A 24638-nucleotide genomic window follows, 5' to 3' on the forward strand; every position below is an offset into this window, starting at 1 on the left:
ATTTCTAGCAATTGCTTAAAAGCTAAGTCACTGAAGTTGCTGATTTCACTCAAGTTGCTATGTTATTGCGATCCAAAACAACCGGCAGTTTACAGAAACAATTTTTTCTCACTATCATGGGAAAGGATAAGTTATCTTCTGAGACTAGGAAGGAGGCAAAAAGGAAAGTAGGAAGCAAAGTGCCTCTAAGATTGTTTGGAAAAAAATCAAGGCAAAGTTCAGACTAAACAAGGGTGCATTTATTTTTCCATAGCGCCTCCATGCTGAGGCGTGGCACTTAAATTTCATCTTCCAGGAGTGCTACTTACTGAGATCTGCTTCCAAGGCACCAAACCATCAGGAGGGACTCTGAGAGTACTTAAAAGAAACACCTTCATATTCGCAGTAAGGCTTAAAGCCTATGTATTACCCAAGCCACAGGATCCATTCATTGTTTCTGGGAGTAGAAGACAGCCTCAACTAGAGAAAGGATGTATTTTTGGTAGCTTCAATAGCACGAGCAGATCTCTTCTAGAGAATCTTTTTGGGTACTCTACCTCCAAAGCTCATTACAGTGGAAGGCACTGAATTCCAGTGTCTAATGGAAACACTATGCAAACAGCCTACGCCATGTTACATTTTTACCATGAGTAGAATGTGTTTTTCTCTAAAATTCTGTTCAACCTTAACTCTAAAAAGCAAGAGGCAAACAAAACCCACAATAAATCTGAAAAGAAACTTGAACCTCTCCAACTTGAAATGCATTTTTAAATTCCTAATTAAAACCAGGGACATTTTATGAAGGTATACTGATTTAAGAAAAAAAGAAATACACTTCTTCATTTGTTTAACTGGGTTACCATCACTTTAACCTCTGCATGCAAGGAAAAAGAAAAGCGTATTTTCCACCCAAATAAAAGATCATATATCTAAGAACAAAGAATACAAGTAATACTTAAAAGAGAAGGAACTATCTTGGCAGGGGGAAGGGGGAATCTCAGGCAGTCAGAAAGCATAAAGTCAGCTACGTATGAGTTTCTCCCAGGGAAGACTACAGTCAAATGCCATACCATAAGGAGAATATCAATTAAGAAATAAGATTGTTACATGTGTTTGTGGCATGCCCACAACAGATCACTGTTCAGTTCTACATTCAAAATACAGGAAGGATGTCAAAAGGCAGAGAGGGCTCAGAAAAAGCTTTCCAAAAAGATCAATCATCTCTCCCACTAGGATATTATAAAATGCTTAAAGACCGAAGTTTGATAATATAAGGGAATTCAATTTAAATGACAAAACTATCACATGAACCAAGTAAAAGGAAGTAGTCATGACAAATTCAGAGTAGAATTAAAGCACAAATATCAACATTGCAGGTAATTAAGGGTGTAATTGATTTACTCTCTTGGGAATTTTTAAAAATCAGAAACAGACATTTTTGAAATGGTATACTGTAATTCAAGTTAGTTCATGGACATTTTAGCTTACAAGGGAACCAAGCTACATAATTAAAATTGCTTCTTCTAGCCACATATTCCATAAACAACAGATTACGCTTTAAAATTTCAGTGTAAAATTTCATAATTTATTTTGTAATTTGTTGGAAAATGATATCTATATCAATAAAACTGGTGTTTTATGAATTATCCTAAAGGGAGCCAATAGCAGTAGTGAAAGATTTATTTTGTGAAGTATGTGAAGTCAAAGAAGATTTCCACATGAGAAAATCCAAATGACATAAAGAAAAATGTAGTTTGTCAATTTCTGTACAATATTTTTTTAAACACGCTGTAGATGTTCAGCTAGTTGTTACTATCTCTGTGCTCTGAATTACTTTTAAAACAGGAGCTGACCATGGCTTTCATCATGTCAAGGTTTCTTTGTCTTTTTATAGATGGGCCACAAATTCTAGGTTTTAATTGTGGTTCTTGAAATGATGGTGAACACTGTCTTGACCTAAAACTGTTTTTAATGTCTTTTTAACAACAAAACAGCTGTACTTATTACTGACATTTCATGTTAGCAACAGCAAAATTTCCTAGTGGAGACAATCAGTATCGTTACCAAACTGTCTCAGTGTCTATTTTCACATCTCATTTGGAAACAACCTTTTGTTCAGGCCACTCAATTTCTCTCTGTTATAATGCATTATAATACTAAATTATTTTGGAAAGTAGTGGCACAAATTACAATACACAAGACAAATGCAATTATTACACACTGAAGACAGTAAAAGGACAAGACTGTTTTCAAATCTATAAGTACGTACACAGCAACACCCCATGAACCATTTAACTCGTTCAGGTCCACATGTCATGATGCATTTCTAATGCATCCTTAGGAGAAATTAAAATAATATGTACAAGATTGTATCAGAAGTACTATTTCTATATTAACTGTTTATGTAGGCAAAGTAAAAATAAGAACATACAACCAAGATACGTATCTTTAAAAACATGTCAAGTAATAATAACCCCAGATAAGCCAGAAACAAAGGAAGTATTGGTACCATTTAGTACTTGCTTTATATTTTTATTTTTTCAACATACCATTTCAACAATGCCTTCACAGAATTTTTTTGGACATAAAAAAAAAAAGAAAGTCTGGTTCTGAAGTGTCTCTTGTTTGGTATGTACTCATATAAACAAAATGATGAATCCAGGATATTATTTTGTCTCTCTCATTTCCAATTTTAGTAACTGTGTGTTCAGTCTGGACAGAATTTTTTAGCATTATGTTATTAAGCCTGTTTCAAAAAACACATTAGCCCTAACAATAACTAGTCTTTACTGGTTACAGAAGATGATTAGAAAGCAGCTTTCCACCAGAACACAGCAGAAGCTGGTAGGAGGAGCAAAGCTTATACTATGCATGAATGCACCAGAACTGGTGAAGCAGTCCTACCTTCTTTTCAATCTTTGAAAAAAGACTGTTTTGCAATACTTTTCAAATATTTTTGCACTTAAAAAATATCTATAGCAGAAGCAACTTAGAAGAACGAATTTACAGCTCCATAATTTGTCTCTGAAAGCATGTGAATTTAGAGTTTTCATTTATACACATTAACAAGCACATTTGTTCCCTTGGACATAACAATACAACACACCTTCACACAAACGTTTTACAAAATGTTTAAGAAAACTCTGAATGAAACATGTTTGCACGCATCATAGATTAAAGTAAACATTAATGACAATTACAGCCAGGCTTTATACACTCCTGCGGTACAGAACACATTACTATGTGCAGTTAGCCTCACAATTTTAATCACAGAAAACCAGCCTCTCTACAATGCTGTTGTCTTTCAGCAACCCTGCAACCTTCAGTCCTTCAGGGAGTCCGAAGGTAGTTTCTTGTGGAACAGAATTAACTGGTTCATTCTTCACTGTCCTCAACAGAATGCTTTTCTATGTAACACCAACAGACTTTCAGTAGGGCAAAATCTGTATCTGCCCTAATGATGGGCTTCCTTTTTGCTGGGACACTCTATTTTGAAGTGATAGCAAATAACTCTCCCCCAAGTAGCCCAACTCCAACAATTTCACTCAGCAATAAGCATACATGTAACAACTAAAAATTTCTGATAATTAAAAAAAAAAAATTGTTGTAAAATGCCACAGCAATTGTAACCTTTGGAATTTCCAGACTTTCGAATACTTTGCATCTCAGTCTCGCTCCTCAGCACCAGTTCTGCATTGCTACACAGAAAATCAAAATTAAGAGCTTGCTCTAGAAAAGCTTAACAATCACAACTAATATATTAAGAAAACTTGATACAACAAACATAAATTGACATTTTAGCTAATTAACAGAATACTACTGCTTCTTAAAAAGACAAGTTTTACTTTACATTTTGCATGCTAGAATACAAATGCTATGAAGAGAATACCCACAACATGTCAAGTAGTGTCACTATCAGTAGACCAGCTTTCTTCGTAGGAGTTTAGACTTTTTGTCTTCTGCCTGTATAAAGGGAACTCGTTTCTTTTGATATTTAAAAGCAGACAGCCCAAAGCCTAATCCACAATCAGGCAGGGGAGACAAAACAACAAACTCTTCTCTTCTGACTAGTTTTTCAGATGTGCAGAAATTCCTTTTTAATCATTTCCTGTAAGAGGAGTCAGAATACTGTCTGAACACAACCCCCATTCAATGTCACACTGAAAAGTTTAGATACATGACAACTAGCAGAAATTTAGTCTCACTGCCTGGTCTAATCTTGAATGTAATCAAAGTTAGATCACACAGTGAAATCAGTTAAGTATTTTATCTATCCAAAATCTGTAAGTTTTTGTGATGCAAACGAGAAACTTCTGTTAAAACAAGAGCTACTGAACTGCTAGAGCAAAAACCCCAGTATCTTTCAACACCAACACACATTTTGTGAGGATTCAGTTATAATTCAGACAGAGAGATACTGGGTTGCCAACCTCAAATATTAAATCCCCGAATTGAAACATCTAAAAATAACCACTGAAACATGACCTTATATATTTGACTTCTGCTTTCTGAACAATATAACCATATGCAACACAGTGATATTAGAGGACTGTTTTTCATCACTTTCAGGTTTTTGTACCATCTAAAAATTCTCGGGTGGAGGTGCTGCCCCTTGCACAGCAACTTACTAACAAATAGGCTTGTTGCTCTGTTACCTTTTACAGCTCCCTATCGTGGTACTCCATTTACCCCAGAGGCTTCATGTGCTGCAAGTCTGAAAGAAATCCATGACCTACTGAATGAAATAATATTCACAAGCAGTAATATCAAAGATGCGCTAAAATTAAAGAGCCAATTAGATAACTGATAGACCACTTCATTCTTTCTTCTGCCAGTTCTGTTTCACATCTCCTCTTCCATGCAAAATGTTATAACCTTCCCAGGGGTTCCTCTTTCCTTGGGATTCTATGCCCTCAAGGAAACACATCCCTGAAGGTAACAAATCCTACTGGAAAACACACTGAATAACAAGGTCACAGTCAGCAGGGGCTTTATCTTCAACTTCTTTTAAACCCTCTGGTTTTCACTGTTAAGGACTGTGCCTGAGGCTTGCTGTTAACCATTTTAGCAGCAGTGACCTAACACTCATTTCCCAGCATAGTTCTACAGCACATGTTACAGTCCCGTCCCGTATGAAAGTGTGAAGCATATTTAAGACTCTACTTTGTCACCTCTAGAGCATTACAGGTTAAAGCCCTCCACAGCTTCAAACTTTTTTGTGTGATACACTTACTGTAGAATAGGAGTACGATCAACCTTTGCATTTAAGTTCCTTACACAGTGACATGCTGTGCAATTAAACAGCGAACAAAACTACTTCAATAGGTTTCAGGAAATAGTTTATCAGCTAAAATGAAGATTTTCTGACACAGTATTCACAGAACAAGACAGTCTGAAGCAGTACATTAATTCTGTCTGAACAGACAAGAGTTTGCTTCTGTCATGCCACAGAACTGACAGCTGCCATCTTTGCAGCTTGTTACTTCAGGCACTCAGACTTTCAGTAACCCTGACAGAGGTTATGCTAATTTGAAATACTCAAATTTCTTTCTACATATTCACATTCACGCAACACATAAATTATCTTTTATGTAAAAAAATTCTTATAGTAGCAACGAGAACCACAAATTTCACTTTAATTTTCATTATTTACGTGATAGAACTGAAATACACATATTCTTCTTTTACTTTTTAGAGGAACTTTTTATCTGCAAAATGTAGGCCAACTGTAATTTGTTTCTAAAAGTCGTCTGCATTCTTACATATTCATAATGTGTTACTTGTAGAACAGATTTACTCTTGCTGCAACCTGTCTCAGAAATGAACATACCTTTACCTACAACAACAGGTAAGAAAAAATGGTGCCAAGTAAACTCAATCAACCCTATGGAATTTCAACTTTTACTCCAAACTGCTTCCTTTTTTTGGGACTATTCCACATTTGGGCTTCTTCACTTGTTTTATTTTCAATCAAGAACTTAACTTTTGGGGGGAAGAAGACAGGAGAGGAAACACAACCAAACTGGGCAAAACATTTTTCTCTGTGTATTAGTTCAATTCCCACTGCACACAATTGGCAAACAATTGTCTTCTGAAGAGTAAGAATGACAAATTTCATTGTATTGCATATACAAAACCTGAAATTCTGACCATGCAAAACTGACATACCAATGAAGCTAAATGCCAACTGGAAAATGTTTAATAAGCAAGTTGTTAATGACCACATTTCTGATGCACGCAGAGGATACTACATGTTTCTCAGTGGTTAATGCCTTACTACTGGAGAAGTAAAAAATATATTAACTGATCTACTTCAAGAAATAGAATAGAATAAAATTCCTTGACCCTTCAGTGTGCTATACATGACAACAAACACTGCCTGTCAGATGTGGTCCTACTGAGTTGCCAGAACAGCATCTCAGTAAAGCACAAACGATCAAGGTTCATTCTACTGAGGATGAATATAAATTAAAGGACAGAAGGTGACAGATATGGTACCTGTTTTACTAAGGTGGAACCCTGAAATGATTGTAGGCTTCCTTTCAGAGGGAAAACACAACCTTCCAACCCCTAACAAGCGCACAGCCAAAGGATTGTGTATGCACTGCCTTCGTAGTAATCCAAGGGGTAAAAAGGAATGCAGAAAGAAATCCTCCTCATTGCCTTCAAAGGGTCTGTCTATTGGTAGCAATTTGGTTACATGACGGTTGGAAGGAAAGCATACAGCCCTTTGCCAGTGTTGGCAATAGGCAAAGATGCCAAGTGGCATAACATACGTTACCACTCAATATTTTATCATCTAAATCTTGCATTTTATCATCGAAATCAAGCATATTTTGTATGCTTGGAAACACTAGGGGAACTGTAAGGTTAAGGTGTAGAGCACTGAAAAGGTTTTCCATTCTGTTATGTAGCTAAATGTTGGGATATCTGTTGTATCTATCTTTTGATCAAAACTTTAAAAAGTGAAAATGTATCCAAGTTTAAATTCTCTCAATAGGTTACAATCCTGTAGCAAAACTGCAGGCAGTCATGAACTGTGGGGAAATCACACAAAGTTCAGTCTGAAAATAAGACTATACAAATCTGTGCAGCTCCATACACTAAATCCACTGTGCTTATGTATGTGGGTGTAACCATTTTTTAACTTACACTGCTAGTTTAGGATAAACAGCAATTTTAGCTTTTAAAATGATAAAGGAAATATTTCTACTTATGCGTATTACATGGCACATTGCTTTTTGCAGTCTTCATAGAACATAAAATATTTTCACAGTTTGTTCTAAATCAACCTTTGATCTAATTTTATTTTTTAAACTGATACAGTTAAAAGCAGATTCAAAGACACATTTATGCTTATACTAGTTCAGACCACATGGTCAAGTGTCAAGATGTTCAGTAATATCTGACTTGTATGTTCTATTTCTTTGCAAGGGGCTAACTTTTTACCTTCAGCATACATGAGCTATGAACAAATTTTAGCAGAAACTGCCATGTGCTATGCACTTACACTGTAAATTCAAAGTCTTCACATTTCAGAGGTAAAAGAGCTGAGGAAAGGACTATATTCTTACAAAATAAACTGCAGGGTGTGTGCAGGTTTTTTTTCCACAGCTGTCCTTTTAAATTGTGCCTCTTGATTTGCTTCGTATTTACCAAGAAGTCTTTTTTGTTTGTTTGTTGTTTTTTTTTTTTAATTGTGTCACAGAAGTACTGATAATAAACAGTTATGCTACTCCTCAAAATCACACAAGATCTTATTTCCTTCTATTTAATTTCAGGTGTCCCTAAATGCCTCATTCACATATAATGAATCCAGACTCCACTATCTGACAGCATTGTATTTCACTATTAATTAGGACTCTAACCTAGTAATTTGTCTCATATTTTAAGAAAAACCCCATACTAATACTCATCACAAAAATTCTGTTGACTGTAGAAGCTGCAGTTCTCAACAAGTGATAGCAGATGTTAAAAGATATGCCAGACAGTATATGTACAGAGCTTACCAAAGAGGAAGAGGTTGCAGTTTAGCAAAATTCTACATCATATGCGATACATGAAGGTAAACATATGTTCTCTCAAATTGGAAAGTGTGGTAAGCAAAGCCTGGGATTGAATGATCTTAAATAAATACATGCTACACTTCAAAACCATAGTGACAAAACAAATATTATTTAGACTTAAGTAGACTGACTAAGATGTTCTCCTACCTCCTCAAAGGAGGTGGGAACTCTTCAATTACTGCTGCCATGAGCTGACTGCAGATATCCAGGGTACCCTTTCAGTCCTCCACTATACACTACAAGACATCTTCAGTACGCCATCTAATCTTTTTCTATTTCAGGAACTCTTTGCCACAAGTTCCTCCAGCCATATTTTTTTTTTTTTTGGGTCTCAACTCCATTCCTGTATCATAAACAAGATTCTTCTCTGTTCACATTGCAAATGTTTTAACTTCCTTTGGAAAGATGAAAGAAATAAAACTAGGATGAGATAAAGGTACTGCTTTGCACATAGCAGTACCAAGAAAACAAGCACAGCAGTCGGAAAAATCAACCCAATGAAATTCAATGGTCCCAATAAAAAAACCTCTCTCATTCTGGAATGTACCAGTAGTATTGTTGTGAGAGACATGGGCTTAGATAATTATTTCACAAGGTACTTTAACATATTTGCAATTTCAAGGACACAAAAATCCCATTATTTCAGTAACATAGTCACTTAGTTTTTTTTTGCTGCATCAGATATCTAACTGAAGCTGATCTTAATAAAAACAAGGCAAAACACCTTTTAAAGATGACACCAAGCAGCTGGTCAGATAAAAGTAAGCATAAAATACATTGAGGTGCTGGAGCGAGTCCAAAGAAGAGCAATGAAGCTGGTGAAAGGTCTAGAGAACAAGCCTTATGAGGAGTGGCTGAGGGAACTGGGGTTGTTTAATCTGGAGAAAAGGAGGCTCAGGGGACACTTTATCACCTTCTACAACTACGTGAAAGGAGGTTGTAGTGAGGTCAGGGTCGGACTCTTTTCCCAAGTAACAAGTGATACAACAAGAGGAAATGGCCTCAAGTTGTGCCAGGGGAGATTTAGATTGGATATTAGGAAAAATTTCTTCACTGAAAGGGTTATCAAGCATTGGAATAGGCTGCCCAGGGAAGTGGTTGAGTCACCATCCCTGGAGGTATTTAAAAGACATGTAGATGTGGCACTTAGGGACATGGCTTAGTAGTGGTCTTGGCAGTGTTAGGTTTACGTTGGACTCGATGACCTTAAAGGTCTTTTCCAACCCACATGATTCTATGATTCTATAAGCACCAGGGAAAACTAATCCCTCAACATGGGAAGGGCTATAAAAAGAGTAATGGTACATGGACAACACCTTTATACACCCCACAGAATAACCTTTGCCCCTGTCTTGCCCCCCTCCTTCCAATATGGACTAATGACCTATAGCAAGAACTATAGACTCAGGTTAAGCCTAAACAGGCTTCATTCCCAATTCTGTCAGTTGAATGAACTCTCCAGGGCTAGATCACCATCTTGAAGAAAAGGATGCTAATGACCACGAACGTCATTCCAGGCGGATATAGAATCCATATAAAACTAGTTAAATCCTCAATGATTATAGAGTTGGCAAAGAACACAGCTTCTCACCTGCTTTGTGACATTGAGCGTATCTTGCACCAGGAGGTGCTAATGTTGGAGTTACAACCATTTTTGTTTCTCCCTATCCATGTAAATTTTTTGTAATGATATACTGAGAATAAAAATATACTGCAATGACCTCATTAGTACAAAGAACAGTCAACATGTATCAGTCAACTACTTGAATAACTGGAAGTAGGAGGCAGTGAGGCCTGACTGACTTCAAAGATAGAAGCATAGCTTACTGGGCTGTTACTATATTGCCTTTGGGTATTTTAATGTAAACTAAGCGTAGACTGAAATATCATTCTGAAGAAAGCTCCCAGCACCCACAAAGCGGAAGTGTTATTCAAGATTTGCGGGCTGTATCCCAGGCACTGTACCGCTTCTTTATGTTTGTCATTTCTCAGAGTAAGTCCCAAGCTCCTGGAGAAATAATAAATCCGAAAATCTGAAGTTTTGTAAGAAAAAAACCCCAACAGGTAGCCCTTACAATTAAAAAGGAACTGAAAACTAATGTGAACTACACTCAACATAAAAAGAGGTGAAGAAAATGTAGAAAGTCAAATATGAAAATGATCCTCTTTACCTCAAAACAGTATCAGTTAAGTTAATTAAGTGTTCTACAAGTGCCAGGAATACAATTCTACTGTTCTTTGATAGATCAGAGCCCAGTAACATAAAAATACACTGGGAATTTTTAATTCTACATGCTAAAAAAAAAAAAAAGTCTACGGATTTATGCTTTTGGAGTAAGTTATGTTGGTGCACACAGACACACACACACTTACACAGAAACTCACAGTGACACACCATTGACACAGAGAAGATGACATTAGGCCAAGAGGAATGGGCTAAATAGTACAAATCTCATTTAAAGTACATACTTTATTAAGATGAATTTCACTTGATGATTCACCACATCAGTACTATGCTTATAAATACTCAGAGATGACAGAACATTAGTTAGAAAGAAAACAGGTTAAGTGCAACAAAGCAGCTATCACAGTGTCATGCAATCCGACCCAGAATTTTGCATTGTTGGAAAGTGGTGGATATATAAATTTCTCAAAAACGAATCTTAATCAATATAAAAGTTACTGTTAGCTCTTATTTGTATTAATCTTGTGTTTAAGAGACCCAGTCATATGTAAGTATTTCAATAAGATATTATAAAAACATGGAACAAAAATGGTTTCTTTTAAAAGAAGTCTTCTTTTAGAAGACTAAACATAAGACAAATTCTCTGTATAAATTTTTAAGTCAGAGAAACAGGAAGAACAAGAAAATAATGAGATGATGCTGACTAGCACAGTGATCTACATATCCCAGGAACACAGAAAATGAAATGCAAAGATATGAAGGAAGTTGAAAATGGAAGGTATTTTAGAGAATGATTATGAAATAATGCAGAAGAAATTCTAGAATAGCCTCTGCTTTTAGTGTTCTTTCAGATCTGGCCTTCCAGAGAAGTTACCTTTTAGAGAAAACGCACACTGCACTGGTGATGAGGATCCAGCCCACCTGCTGAAGGAATTCTTCAAACAGTTCTCCCTAAGGCTTGGTCAATGTTCTTCTACACTACTTGGGAAAGGAGTTTCCATTGCAGTGTGAGAGACCAGTCCCTCCCACTCCCTGGGGCTGAGCATGCTGCCTCTGCTGGATTGGGATAAGAGCCAGATTTGGTTCCCCAAATAGCAAGGTGCTTTCCTGCCAACATAGTTTCTTTTTCTTTTTTTTTTTTTAACAAATATTTTCCATTTGCTTTTGTCTTACAAACATATCAATTAAAGGATAATTAAAAATAGGAAAACAAGGTGTTTTAAAAATGAGAAAGGATTATTTCACATACGCATAACACATTCTGTGGGAGTTTAGCAAGACATATAGCACACATACACTTTCTGATCTGTTTTTGCGAAAGTAATGCATTAATGTTTCACTAAAACATATTCCACTTACTAGTTTTAAAATAATCAGTATTCAAGAGGGCAAGGACCAAAGCCATGCTTATTCAAATCAAAACATAGAAAAATTAGATGATTCATGAAAACATTTAAGATTTTTATACACAGCTGCTGGTTTTATTTTCTTTTCTGTATCATATGATAGATATTCCACCACTCTATTAATGATTTAAAAGAAAGGAAGAAGAAAATGAAAGCGTCCTGAAAATAGAAATCAAAATGTCTCTTGTTTTGTTTTTTTCCAAAGGATATGATAGAATTGTTAAATTAATACCCTTTGCTCAGAAAAGAGCAAATCAGGGATAAAGGCATGAAGAGTTTAAAACATTTTTCAAACAGAGAACTATAGTATCAGCCATGGCTGGACAATGCTGAATAACTGATACTTTTACAAAAGACGTTCAAATTTACCGTGCCAACGTCTAACATTGAGAGGGTAACAGAACAAACCAAAACAAATCCAGCAGAAAGCTTTAGCCAACCATGTAAGAGGCTAAACTGAGGTCCCCACAACATTCTTTCTAGCAAAAGAGAAAATATGTTTCCTTAAAAGTCTGGACTTCAGGACCAAATCTGTTTGGATGACTGAGTTCAAAAGAAATACTAAGGGAACTCTGAAGTGTGCACAGATGCATTTTCCTTTGAAACATTACCATTAGCAGCAGAGGATAACAGACATAAAAAGCGAGATTCTCTTGAAAAATCAGTATGCCTTAAATATATGCACTATGAATATAAATTAAACTCTAAAGGGAAGAAGTGGGTACACATATAGATATACATATAGCTTCTCCAAAATTTATTTAATCTCATTTAGTTAAAACAGTATGTGTGTAATGCGTTATGCCAGCAAAAGGTAAAAATAAACTTTCCTCAAAGTTCGTAACGCTTCTATCGCAGATATACTTGCAGAAATAATAACACTTACCTTAACGATTCCATCTATGAAAATAATGGAACAAACGTCTTAAATTAACAGCCAAAAGATATCAGCCTACAGAACTATCTGACTCGGGACAGACAGACGCAGACAAAGACAGTAGCATAGAGAGGCCCCAGTCACACAAAAGCTGATATTGTTCTCCTGCTGAGCGAAAATCCCACTTGTAAATCGAACGACATCTGCATTCAGAATCACCCACAGAAAGCGTCCCTGGAGAGGTGACCAAACTACTTGACTCAACAGAAGAAAGATTTCTCTTGTCTCCTTCAATGTAGGCAGCTGCATAAAATAGCAGCTTCTGGTTTTACTTTTTAGCAAACCTTTGATGCACCGATAGAGATGAAACACAATGTGTAAAGACCTTCCCCATTCGGCACAGCCTTGAAGCCCAGTATACTTTTCAAAACAAATAATCATTAAAGTAAAATCTTTTGTCATGATACAGAAAATAGCCAAACACCAACGTCTCCAAAATTAGTAACCTCTTCACATTTATTTCCAACTTCTTTATCAGTACTGCTGAAACAAGACGGCAATGCCTCCCAGGATCTCTTTCATGAAAGTCAATAAAAAAATCTTAATCAAAGCCATTTGATAAGGCTTCTAAAAATCTGTCAGTGGTAATAAAAAGTTGCTTCGCTACTTAAATTCAGCTCTGTTTTTCTGTATAGTTATTTATATCCTTTACTTAACTTTATTACATTCTTTATTATCTAAATTGGATACCAGAATTAAACAATTTATAAAGCTTTATATAGGCATAAACCCAGACAGTTCTAAGTAACACACAGGAATGTCCTACAGCATTCACCAAAATTTTGATCACCACATTTCTAACAGAAGCGAGGAAAAAAAAAATCTGTCCAACCCAAAGTTACTCTTTACTTTACAAGAAAGATCAATTATTAAACAATAATTTTTTTTTAGGCAGTGAATATTTCTAAATACTTGTTTCTAGAAGGCCCTTTTCTTTACTCTCCCCAGTAAACAAAATTAAGCTTTTAATAACGAATTGTGTAACCTTTGTACAGGAAAAAAACACTCAACACAATAGAGGGATTCTGTAAAATTATGAAAAAATCACACAATGAAACTATTCAGTAAGCCCACATCAGGATATGCTGGTGCATTGCAGGATTTGGCCCAGAGTGAATATAAATTACTTTTTAAGTAGTTGGCACCTTTCTCTCCCTGGTTTTGAACAGCTTTGGTACCCAAGTAAAGTGGAAGAGTGTCTTAAGATAGCTATCTAAACACATAAATGAATCAATTAAACACAATCGACGGGATGACAGGAACCCTGCTTTCTATGGCCTTCAGAGGTGCCTGTCCTCATAACACCTAAGTTAATGAATTACTGAGAAAGACAACTTCTATTTTGTGATCTATATTATCTGAAAAAAACAACATGTGGGTAACTTGCAGTCTTAACATAAAGATTTTCTGAAAGCAAAAAGAAGAAAGGACAAAGAGTTCAGAAGCAAAAGAAGGTATTTCAGCAGCAGGAGTGAACTATCATCATGTGCCTAATCTAAAAATAAGGATAACTCTTGAGAAAGAGTAGGAACATGAGAACAAATTTAACTGGAGAAAGGCCAAGGAGGAGGAACAGTAGTTTTAATGCAAAGTGACAGCAACAGCTTCACAACGTACTATAAAATTCCTACTCAGTGCAATGTTAATGCTTTACAGGTGACTTGTTCTGGTGGCCCAAATACTCCGAGACGAATAAACAGTTTCCCTGACAGAGCTTCATTCAAGTACAACTGATGATTTTTTCAGAGTTCTGAGAGAAAGTGCAATAGTATCAACGCATAAACAGAAATTAATCTCCCACATTCAAGTTACTGAAATGAAAAAACTACCCTTTCAAACAATACTGTCTGTAACTTGTTTCAGTCTTTCAAATATGTATTTCATGACATTGCAATCTTCTAGAATTTTATTTTGTATTATTCTAATCAAAGTATCTTTGGGAAGATTCGATCATCCCCCTTCCACATAGCATAATAAAACAAAAATGCTTTTTGGTAGTCTTTTGTTCTCACAAATACGTTATTATAGTGTGCATTTAAACGTATCCCTTTCTAAGAGAATGACCGTGAATTTTAAATAAAAGAATGGCAAAATGGTACGAATTCATTGCAGTTTTTTCTTGTTTAAAAGGCTACAGTAGATCATTACAGAAATATTAGATCATTAGTGAAGTACTATGAACCAGACTGATACTGTAAAGAACAGAAAAAAGCAAAAGCATTGCAGAAGCGTGAGTTAATGTCTGGTACACCTGTCATACAGCAAAATACTTAAACTAAGGCCATCTGGTTTACCAAAGCCCAAGAGTAGTTATATGACAATATAATAATGGTTAATAAATATCTAAAACCTTCCCACATGAGTTACACAAGTGTTTCGGTTCTTAATATTACACTCACGTTATTCTCTTCCTGTCCAGATTTTTATTTCTCATTCACATTATCTGATCACCTTTCTACACTGCAGCATGCAATATAAAAAGACAGAGCAATTTAAGCTTCTGGAACACAAGTTAGATGAACTTACACTGGGAAAAAAGATTCATATTTTAATGCAATTTGCAAGATGAGTTGTTGGAGATGCAATTCAGGAAAGTCATGAGCTCCTAAACCCTTCTTCCTGCATGCTTCATATAATTTTATCCAATGACTGTTTAATGTAAAATGCATAAACAGGTATCAAGAACAAAGATTAGAACTGTAGAATCTTGTGCCAGAGGAATGCCCTCATCACTTAACAGCTAACTATCTCTGGTTCCTTGAGTCATAGGGGCAGCTACGTTGTGGGAAGCTTTACCAGAAGGCTTATGTTCTCATACAGGCCAGTTCAGAACCCTGCAGCTGGCTCCTCTTCCGGAAGAAAGTATGTGTGGATTTGAATCCTTTGAAGTTGAAGGATGCACAGAATCCAGGTGGCCCACTATTCACCAATCACTAACCAAATTGTAAGAAGTGTACAAATAATCTACCACATTTTAAAGAGTTTGGACACCGAAGGAACTATGGCACCGTTTACATTCAGCTCATACCCCTGCAAAGCTGCATATAGGAACTAAAACATTCAAGAATTTTCCAGAAACTCTTTAAAGTTTCTACAACCATAATCATCAGCAGATCAGATAGCTGGAATGAATCCTACTCCTGAGTGTCTTTCACTGGGTAAAAAAACATAGACGTATTTTTAGATTTGTGACATTTACTGAGGTATCCAAGCTGTTAAATTTAAGACACAGTAATAAAATGGTCACATAAGCATTTTGGTTTGATTCAGGAGTGCATTTTTTAAATGAATCTTTTGATTATGCCCACCTACTATTCATTGGTTTTCATTGTACAGTGTTACCAGAGCATATTTACTCTCACATGACACTAAAATATAAGATGCTATTCACCTGCAAGTGATTATTCAGTCCATAGGACTGCAGTATAGCTAGTATAAAGCAAAAGCCCTCAAAATACAGACTTGTCAACACTGTGTCCTCAGTGTCAACTGCTTTGCTCTACAGATCTGCTATTGTTACGTTGTAGTACTTGCTAATGTGGACATAGCCTATGCCTCTGTGGATTTGGTTCCATCCTGAGCTTTTTCTCAGTGGAATGTGCAGATTGCTTTAGAAAAAGTTTGTCTTGCCTGTAAGCAAGTCCTGTCTTCAACATGAAGTATCCATATAACCCAGAAAAAAATCAGGGAAAGTTTCTTCTGCTTCATTTTGACCTTTATTTTAGACTGCAATACTATGTAGACACAGAAATCAATGACAGCATGATATGCTTTTGAATTTGTCCTTCAGTGAGAGTCTTGGCACTCAATGCGAGGGATGGAGTGTAAGCTTGCAGTGATGCTGAAGGTCCCTGTTTTTGCAGAGAGTTGAAGTTCAGCAAATACTTCTACCTCAAAACTATACGTATGTTTTCCCAAATTCACACAATTTTGGAGGAAGTACAATGTATTTGCTCGTTAGGCCTTCTTGGTTAAAAAACTATTAGGAAATATAAACAGGATCTCTGCACGTGACAAGATAACAAGAAACTTTGAAAACAGGAAGTCCTGAAGGTACAGAAAGATAAGTCGTGTGCAAGCATTTTTCTCTCAAACACCAGACTACTTGGTTTTCAAAATTATTTTTGCAAAATAGAGCGCTTTAGTTTTCTGGAAGGAAAAAAAAAAAAAAAAAAATCTGTGAACCATCTGATATCACAGTTGATCTGTACGTGTAGCCAGACAGTGAACCATGCTTACAGATAGACAGTGAAGAAACGGGAACCAGATCCTGATTATGCCTACCAGAAGGCACTAACCTGTATCTTCCAGCTTTGTAATTTTTGCACATTTTCTTGTGGAACACCCACTGCTGTCATATGGAGTAATAGCTCTAATGAACCACAGAATAATACAGATTTAAATGACTGAGCTATTACATACTGTGTTCAAGAATAGGACAGAAAGAAGTATACCTAGGTGTTTCACACAAAAAATGTCGTACTTGTAAGAATATCCACAGAAGTGGTCTAAGATTATTACATTACTTAGAAATAATGATAAAGGAATGAATCTGTACAGTTACAAAGTTACAATTCACATTTAAAATAAAAAATAAAATCCAGCCCTTATCAAAAGAAAAAAGTCTATTCTGGTAAGTTATTTTATCAGAATAAAATGATTCTGATAAATAAAATGAATAGCTTAATTCAAACCAAGTCATTAACGACTTAGATATTCTAAAATATTCTGTATTTATCGTCCTAAAAGGTATTTTTGTGTAAAGTGCTAGTTGATTGTTACTTTCCACACCTAAATAAATTCATTTTGGTATGAAACAAAAAAAGCGAATATATTTGGGATAAACCAAAATATTACCTAATGAACAACCGATATGGAAACGCATTCAAATTGTTTATCACAGAAAACTTACATCTAGTAGCGTGTGAAGATGCTGATCCTGGAAAACACTGTGAAGAAAATCTAAGTCTTTTTCGCTGCAGTCTGTAAGTGCATGAATTTCTTCCAGGCTGTCCAGCACCTGTGAGACTGCTCCTATGGGGCAATAAACAGGAAAAAAAAGAAAGAAGAAAAATCAATAAAGCAAAGACTCACGGTAAACTGAACTTTGGAAAAGGAAACTTTCACTTCATCTGGTACAACTGGAACAGGAACTTTAAAAAGCTGGAGTTTTTATAGGAAAACTCACTGAATAAACTTCACGTATATCAACAGTGCCCATATACAATGTAATTATACATAAGAAATGGTTTAACTGAAGAGAAGTTAAAACTTGTTTTTATTAAGCTTAGCTTTGTTCTATTTTAGCCTAGTTTCCAACAATGTCTTACGAAGTTACTTGAATTATCTGCCCAACTGCCTGTCCTCACCATTCTTACTCCAACCTTCTCTTTTTTCATTTTTTGAATTGCTGGCCAATTTCAAATACATATGCCGAATCAGTAAAAATTTGAAAGAACCAATGCTCTCACAAATTCTTTTAAAATCAGCATCTGGATAGAGGAGGGAAGATAGAGAAACACCTGATTGCTGTGTCCTCCAGAGGAGAAAAAAAGGCTGTTAACACGAGCTCCGGTTTTTGTTGTGTTTGTTCTGCTTGCCTGCTTATCTCAGACCCAGTTATAGCACTTGCTGACTTTTGACCAGTGGATTGTTTTGGGTCATAGGATGATGGGGATGGTTTTTATATGGCGTAAGGGTGAAAAGAGAAGTGAGGGATATGGGGACAAAAAGGAGAAACAGGAGGCATTATGGAATATGGAAGTCCATGAGGAGAGTTGAAGTCACAGCAGGGGAGGATACAGAAACACAACACAAATCCATAGTCAACCAGCCCATACTGGTTCCTTGTGGAACAACTTGTTTTAAAAATCAGGTATCAGTGGTGTCTGCCACTTGTGTGCATTACTAGAATGCTATCTTTGGCTTATCTAAACACCCACAGCCCATGTCTTCAGTTTTTCCACAGTGGTATAAGCATATCCAGTGTTAGTCTGCAAAAATGCTGGTGCCTGACAGTTAACTGCTGAATGCATTTTCATAAAAAATTTCTTAATTCTCTATACAGAATTTTACACATTCTATATTTTATTAATTTCTCCTTAATATGTTTATTCTGTTTACTTATTCATTTGCCAGTGTTCTTTTTTTTGTCAAGATAGATAATATCTAAAAAATGGCTATATTTCTTGAAATTCCATCCTCCATTGTATGAACAATTCTTACCAGTCTTCCTTAAGTCAAGCCCTTTTGTAATCTACTGCATTTTCAGAATGTAATAAAAACAAAAAACCGAACCCCCTCTTAACGACACAAGGAAACGAGTTAAGTTCACTTATTTCTCTGAAAACCTTGAAAAACTGGAATAAACATAGCAAAATACACAAAAACTACTATACAAGACTTGTGATCTCATGGCTTAGAAGGATGAGTAAGTTACAAGTCTAGAAACTCTTGCATCACCTTTAGTACAAATCTCAACCTAGGATTCTCCTCACAGTTCCTTGTGCACCAAGGTTAAGAACAGCAGTATTCCCCTCACTCACAACTCATGGCTCAGGAGCAATAAGACTTCTTAGTCCTCTCCCATTAAATGTGTCTGACTACTTATTTCCAACTGATGTATTAATTTAAGTTATGTTCCCTCAAAAAAGCGGTGGCTGGTCAGCAAATAGAACTAATGGTTTGCCTTATCGTAGTTGCTGTGCATGGGGTCAGGTGCACTGAAGAAGAGAAAAAAACTGCTCTGCCTTTGATAATGAATAAGCATGCTCAGCTGAAAGGAACTGTCCATATTCCTCTCTCTGTGCCACAGCTTCCACACTGGGAGACACAGCAGGAAACCTGAGAAAATACAGGGACTGGGAATCTGCTGGTAAGAGCATGGAGAGATCACAGCTAAGCCTCAAAGGCAAGGCAGAAAAACATTACCTAGGGACCCAAAAGGGACTGCGCTGAGTTTCTTTTAACATTTTCAGTATGTCAATTAAAGGTTGATGAACTTAGAGGCCTTCGAGCCTGAAGGAAAGTGCTTGACTTTCCAGGATGCAGTTGGCAGAAGGAAATTTGTTAGAATTCTTTTATTTCTATTCTCGCCATGCTTAGAGTTTAAATTAATTATTTTCTTTTCTAGCAAAACTTTGTTTTCTGGGTTCAAAGCCCCTTCTGTGTATTTGGAGTGTTTAAGAAAAACTCAAGAGAAGATTCACTTCAGAGGCTTGGATATCTTAAGAGTCTCTAATACTGCTCAATGCTGCTCAAAACCACTAAAACTTGAGCCAAAATCAGAACCAATTAAAAGTATGTTCAAAGTTGTCTGCAGTGCTGCATCACTGTGAAACACTGAATGCTCTGGACCACCACATTATTTATTTGACAGTATTATTTACTTTGGGAATTTTATTTTGTGGAATACCTTCAGGTCTTTCAAATAGAAATAAAAGTTACTATTTTTTAATATTTGCATCTCAACAACCTGTTGAATATCTGGGAATTCCAAAACATTAAGCTTTGTTTATTAGGTCTTTCTTCTCCCGTCCATTGGTCGCATTGAATAGATGGCTGTAAAAGAAAGTTTCCAAGAATATCCTTAACAAATTTGATGAGAAGTTCTTACAGTGACTTTGCTAATCCTTCAAAATCACAGCTTTACCTTACGTTTTCTTTTACCTACAATCTTATGCTGTATCCACTGCCATGTCTTTCATGCATTTACAAATAACATGCACCTGCATGAGAAAATGGCATAGTAGCAATATACTGACAGCATGTTATTGCATAAAAAAGTGAGAGAACAAATCTACAGGCATTTTTGTGAACACCTAAACTCCCTCTGTTACAGCATCTGGTTAAAAGCCTAGAAGTACCTTTCAGAAGAGTTTTAAATTCAGATAGAAGATATTACATAAAATAAAATTAACCAATCTTACAGCATACCTGTCCCTAAAAAGATTAATATTCTATCATATTTAAGCTAAATTTCTAACCTTTGTGGAAAGTATAAAAGCACTCAATATTTATAATTAAAGCTTGTATCCTCTAGAAATAGGATTTAATCCCTTTTCATCATTGCAAATGCACCCATTTTAGCCTCAGCATAGATGATAAAGGAAGGACTTAAGTGAGTTATTATACAGTCATACAATCTAGAAGTTCAGATTTCTCATGATCTGTAGCACTTACAGACAGAGTCTATAAATATAAAAATTAGAATGATGCATAATATTAGAAAGCCAGGAAAAAAAGGAAGTTGACTAACTTGACTGGCTTTGTTTGTTTAAGACTCCGTAAAGTAAACTTTGTTAGAAAATGCTGCTTTCTGCCACAGAACTTTCAAGTAGTCCCTACCACTCATGTGAGATGAACATATACACATACGATTGCGCAGGAAAGGTTGTAATTCCATTGATACAAGTAGAAGATTCTTCTCCACAGTAACAGTAACAAAATCTGCACCAAACATGGTTCTGTGAGAAGACTGTGGTAACTGTGGATCCTACTGTAATTGCACATAAGTTCTCAGTGTGCAAACAAGCAGTGATATTCTGGGTCATGCACACAACCTTGTCTTTCTTGTATTTCCATGAGACTACCTAAGAAAGGATGGTTGCAACTATTCACAGTTCCCTTGAGGCTGACAACTCTGAAAAGTTGAAAACTACGGGCTCTCACTGTATTAAAAAAAAAAAAGTCAGAATGCTTATGATGGTACCAGTACCAGTACTTGAAATGTTTTTATAGTCAGTGGAATGACTTCTTAAGGATGATACCAAATTGCTTTTAAGAAGATGGAGATGAACTGAGTAGCTTTCTGCCTACTGAGGCAGATCTATTATTTGTCATTTAGACATATTTGCTTTATAAGGCAGTAACTTGGGATTATTTCTTCAACCAGTGTGTAGTCAAAGTTATCATAGGTATTTCCTGCAGGTTCTGTTACCTCATTTATGGAGATGGCCATTCAGAAGTAGTTCTCTCTTACAGCTGAATTCTGTCTCTAGAGTCTTTGTAGTTCCCATACAGTGCCCTTAATACCACCTGAAGTTGGTATGGACACTGGTTCATCAAGTTGCAAGTAGACAAAGCTTTGGTAAAATAGAGTGCTGTTATTACATCCTGGCATCTAGCTATTCTGATCTGGAACAGGTGGTCTGCCTAGAGAAACTGAACTTTAGAGGTAGGTAGGAGTTGCTTACTTCTCCCCAGAGGAGAAAAGAGAATAAAAGATAACAAAAGAAATGAAGTCTTTAAAATACTATTCCAAGAATTGTCCACATATTCTCCAATAGTAGTATGTCTCCACCACAAAACACCCTAAAAGTTTGCTTTGCCGAGGCTCAGCAAACAAGGCAGGTACAATTGACTTCCTCTCTTACGCAGCAGGCAGTAAATTACTGAAATTACGCAGAAAATTACTACCTTCTTTTCATGCAGCAGTGACCTGCGACAGTGTATGACTAAAAGGGTGTTCAAGTAAGAAGACTCAGATCTTGCTGCAAAATACAAAGACTACATTCTGACTACAAACACATTCTGAGAGAGGGTAAAAGATTTCTTTATTTTTTTAATATTGAAGATCACAAATGCCCATTTAAGTTTTGGTCAGTCACGAACCCTCTTCTGAGCAATAAAAACTTGTTAGAGGAAGCCTGACCTTGTTTAAATACAAAACTATAAAACCGTGACCTTTTTGCAAGTCTCCTGCAATTAGTATTCCAGGAAATGACTCTGCAGAAGACTTTATAACAATCATTATAATAATAGCATATTTTTATTAAAGAGACACTGACAAAATCTAAACCCCTTAGATTTGTAGAACTGTATAAAATTAAGTTCCTGACACCACCACTCATTTTAATCCCGTTCATTCTTATAAACTACCTTAATTTGGATCGCCTTTTCAACTATTCTATATGTTGTATAAATAGGGAAGTACCTATGCCTTGAAGATTTTACATTGCTTTTTAAATGACTAACCAAATTTGCAGTTTCTCTATATATCACAATTCAGTCCTTATGCCACTCAATCTACAATCAACACAAGCTGATTTCTCCCAACTTCATCTCTTGGCTGCCTTCTTGTGTGCAGCTGCTGGAAATGAAAATAAAAAACAATCCTGGCTCTCAATGAGATAATTTTTACCAGGTCTGTAATGTGAGATTCAAGTTTCATAGATTTTATTTTTATTTTTCATGTATGACAAATAAAACAAAGATTCTTTGCTTCTGCTTTAAGACTCCAGCAACACTTACACCTTTAAATGACCTATTTAGTGATAGCTGTATAATCAATGCCTCCAGTAGTTTTGTTTTGCTGGCATCTGATTACGATACCCTAAAAACACAAGGCATAAATGTGTAACACATTAGGTAATTAAGCACTATATCAAAACGCTGTGGAAATGAAGGGGTGTCTGTCAGCTGAGGTTTTCAAATCACAATCACATACACATTTAAAACTGTTCACTTTAGCCAAACATGAAAGTCTAGGCTCAATATCAGCGTAACTATAAAATACTGTGCCCACGTTATATACAAGGCCAGATTTGCCTTAGTAGCAGTGGACAGGAGTTAAAAATGTGTAAGAAAGAACACCTCTATTTCCTGTTGGTCCTGTAAAGAAAATACTGAACATATGCTGTTTCCATTAAAGGCGAAAAAAGAATCTTTTATATAGACGGGACCTTTCCACTACTTGTGCTGATGTAACTTGTTAGATTAAAAGAAAGCCAACTGAGGAGCAGATGCTTTTCATCACTTTAAACTACATCTGCAAGAATCACTTGGAGTTGAGATGCCTCTAACCTCACACAGTAATTTGTTGCTCTTTGCTGTTCACTATATTCCAAGAGCAACTGTCTCTGTAAGGACAGATGACAGCCAAAGCATGTGTATATATATGCCTAAAATAGTTTAAAATAAGGTGTGAGATACATGTTTCACATATATATACACAACAGTGTAATTAAAACGAAAGGCAAGTAAAGACTCCATCCTCCTCAAATTTGAGCTATAGAGTGTTTAACTACTTCTTCCTTCTTGGACAGAAACGAAACAGCCAAGTTTAGACACTCTCTAAATTTACAAATAAGCTCCTACATGCATGCAATTCTGTGAATGCTGCTGGGAAGCAATTAAGACAGTAATAATATTTATATACACACTCTCTCCCTACATTTATATATATAGATAGATAGATAACAATCAGGAAGAGTCCAGGGAGAGAACTAGAAAGATGTAGGTTTACGGAGACTACAGTGAAACTGCAGAAAGAAGACGGTGGAATGGATAGGTATTGGGATTTACAACTGAATTAAAAAAGGTAAGAACACCTATGGAATACAAGAAGGGAAGGAAAGGCATGTAAAAGTCAGAGGAAAAAAAACGAAGGAAATAGGTGCAGGAGAGAAAAGCAGGGAGAAAGAGGAAAAGACCAAACAAAGAAAAAAGGTGGAGGGAGGGGAGAGGATGAGGGGGGGAAGAGAAAACAAGAGATAAAGTGTTCCCAAACAGCAGCAAGAACGCAGAGTAATATATATGGAAATACAAAAAAGGAGGGGCTGAGGGGGAGAGAGGAGGGAAAAACTGATGCTTGATTTTGAATATAGTCTTCGTTTTATTCCTCACGCACAGGGGCACTGTGTGTACGCATGTCTCCAGCTTTCACCTATCTCCATAATTGGGACCTTTACACAAAGTTTGCCAATTCCTTTTCCCAGTTATCTCTCACTGTGAAACCAGCCACAAATATGACAGAAGGCAGTCTAGTGTGGTGGTAAAGAAATATGTAATGAGAAGGTTTTGTTTTTCAGACCAGACCTGCACCTTACAAGTAGCACACTCACATGCAACTAAACAAATAACTATTTTAACAAATTAATGCCCTTCACTATTACTTCCTTAGACACTTTCTTCCTCATTGCAAAAATATATGGAAACCCTCTTCTCACCAGTATGAGGGCAGCACATCCTATCAGTCAGTAAGTTTACTGAAGAAAGTCTCTATGTACAAACAAAAACCAAAAATCAGTGGCAGAGGCTCTGAATGAGGTTTCTTTTTTCCCTAC

The 24638-nt window shown here is 36.1% G+C and overlaps 1 protein-coding gene across 1 annotated transcript in view; it reads right to left on the reverse strand.

Moving 5' to 3' along the window:
* The window catches only part of LOC104073032 (peripheral plasma membrane protein CASK-like), a gene marked incomplete at its 5' end in the record, with an annotated part of 94208 nt that overhangs the window by 16886 nt on the left and 52684 nt on the right, over window positions 1–24638 (reverse strand). Inside the window, 1 exon segment of the mRNA XM_009572679.1 lies at window positions 17486–17607. Within this exon segment, the coding sequence (XP_009570974.1) occupies window positions 17486–17607 (122 nt within the window).

Source organism: Fulmarus glacialis, unplaced genomic scaffold, assembly GCF_000690835.1.
Source record: "Fulmarus glacialis isolate BGI_N327 unplaced genomic scaffold, ASM69083v1 scaffold24352, whole genome shotgun sequence".
NCBI classification, from domain to species: domain Eukaryota; kingdom Metazoa; phylum Chordata; class Aves; order Procellariiformes; family Procellariidae; genus Fulmarus; species Fulmarus glacialis.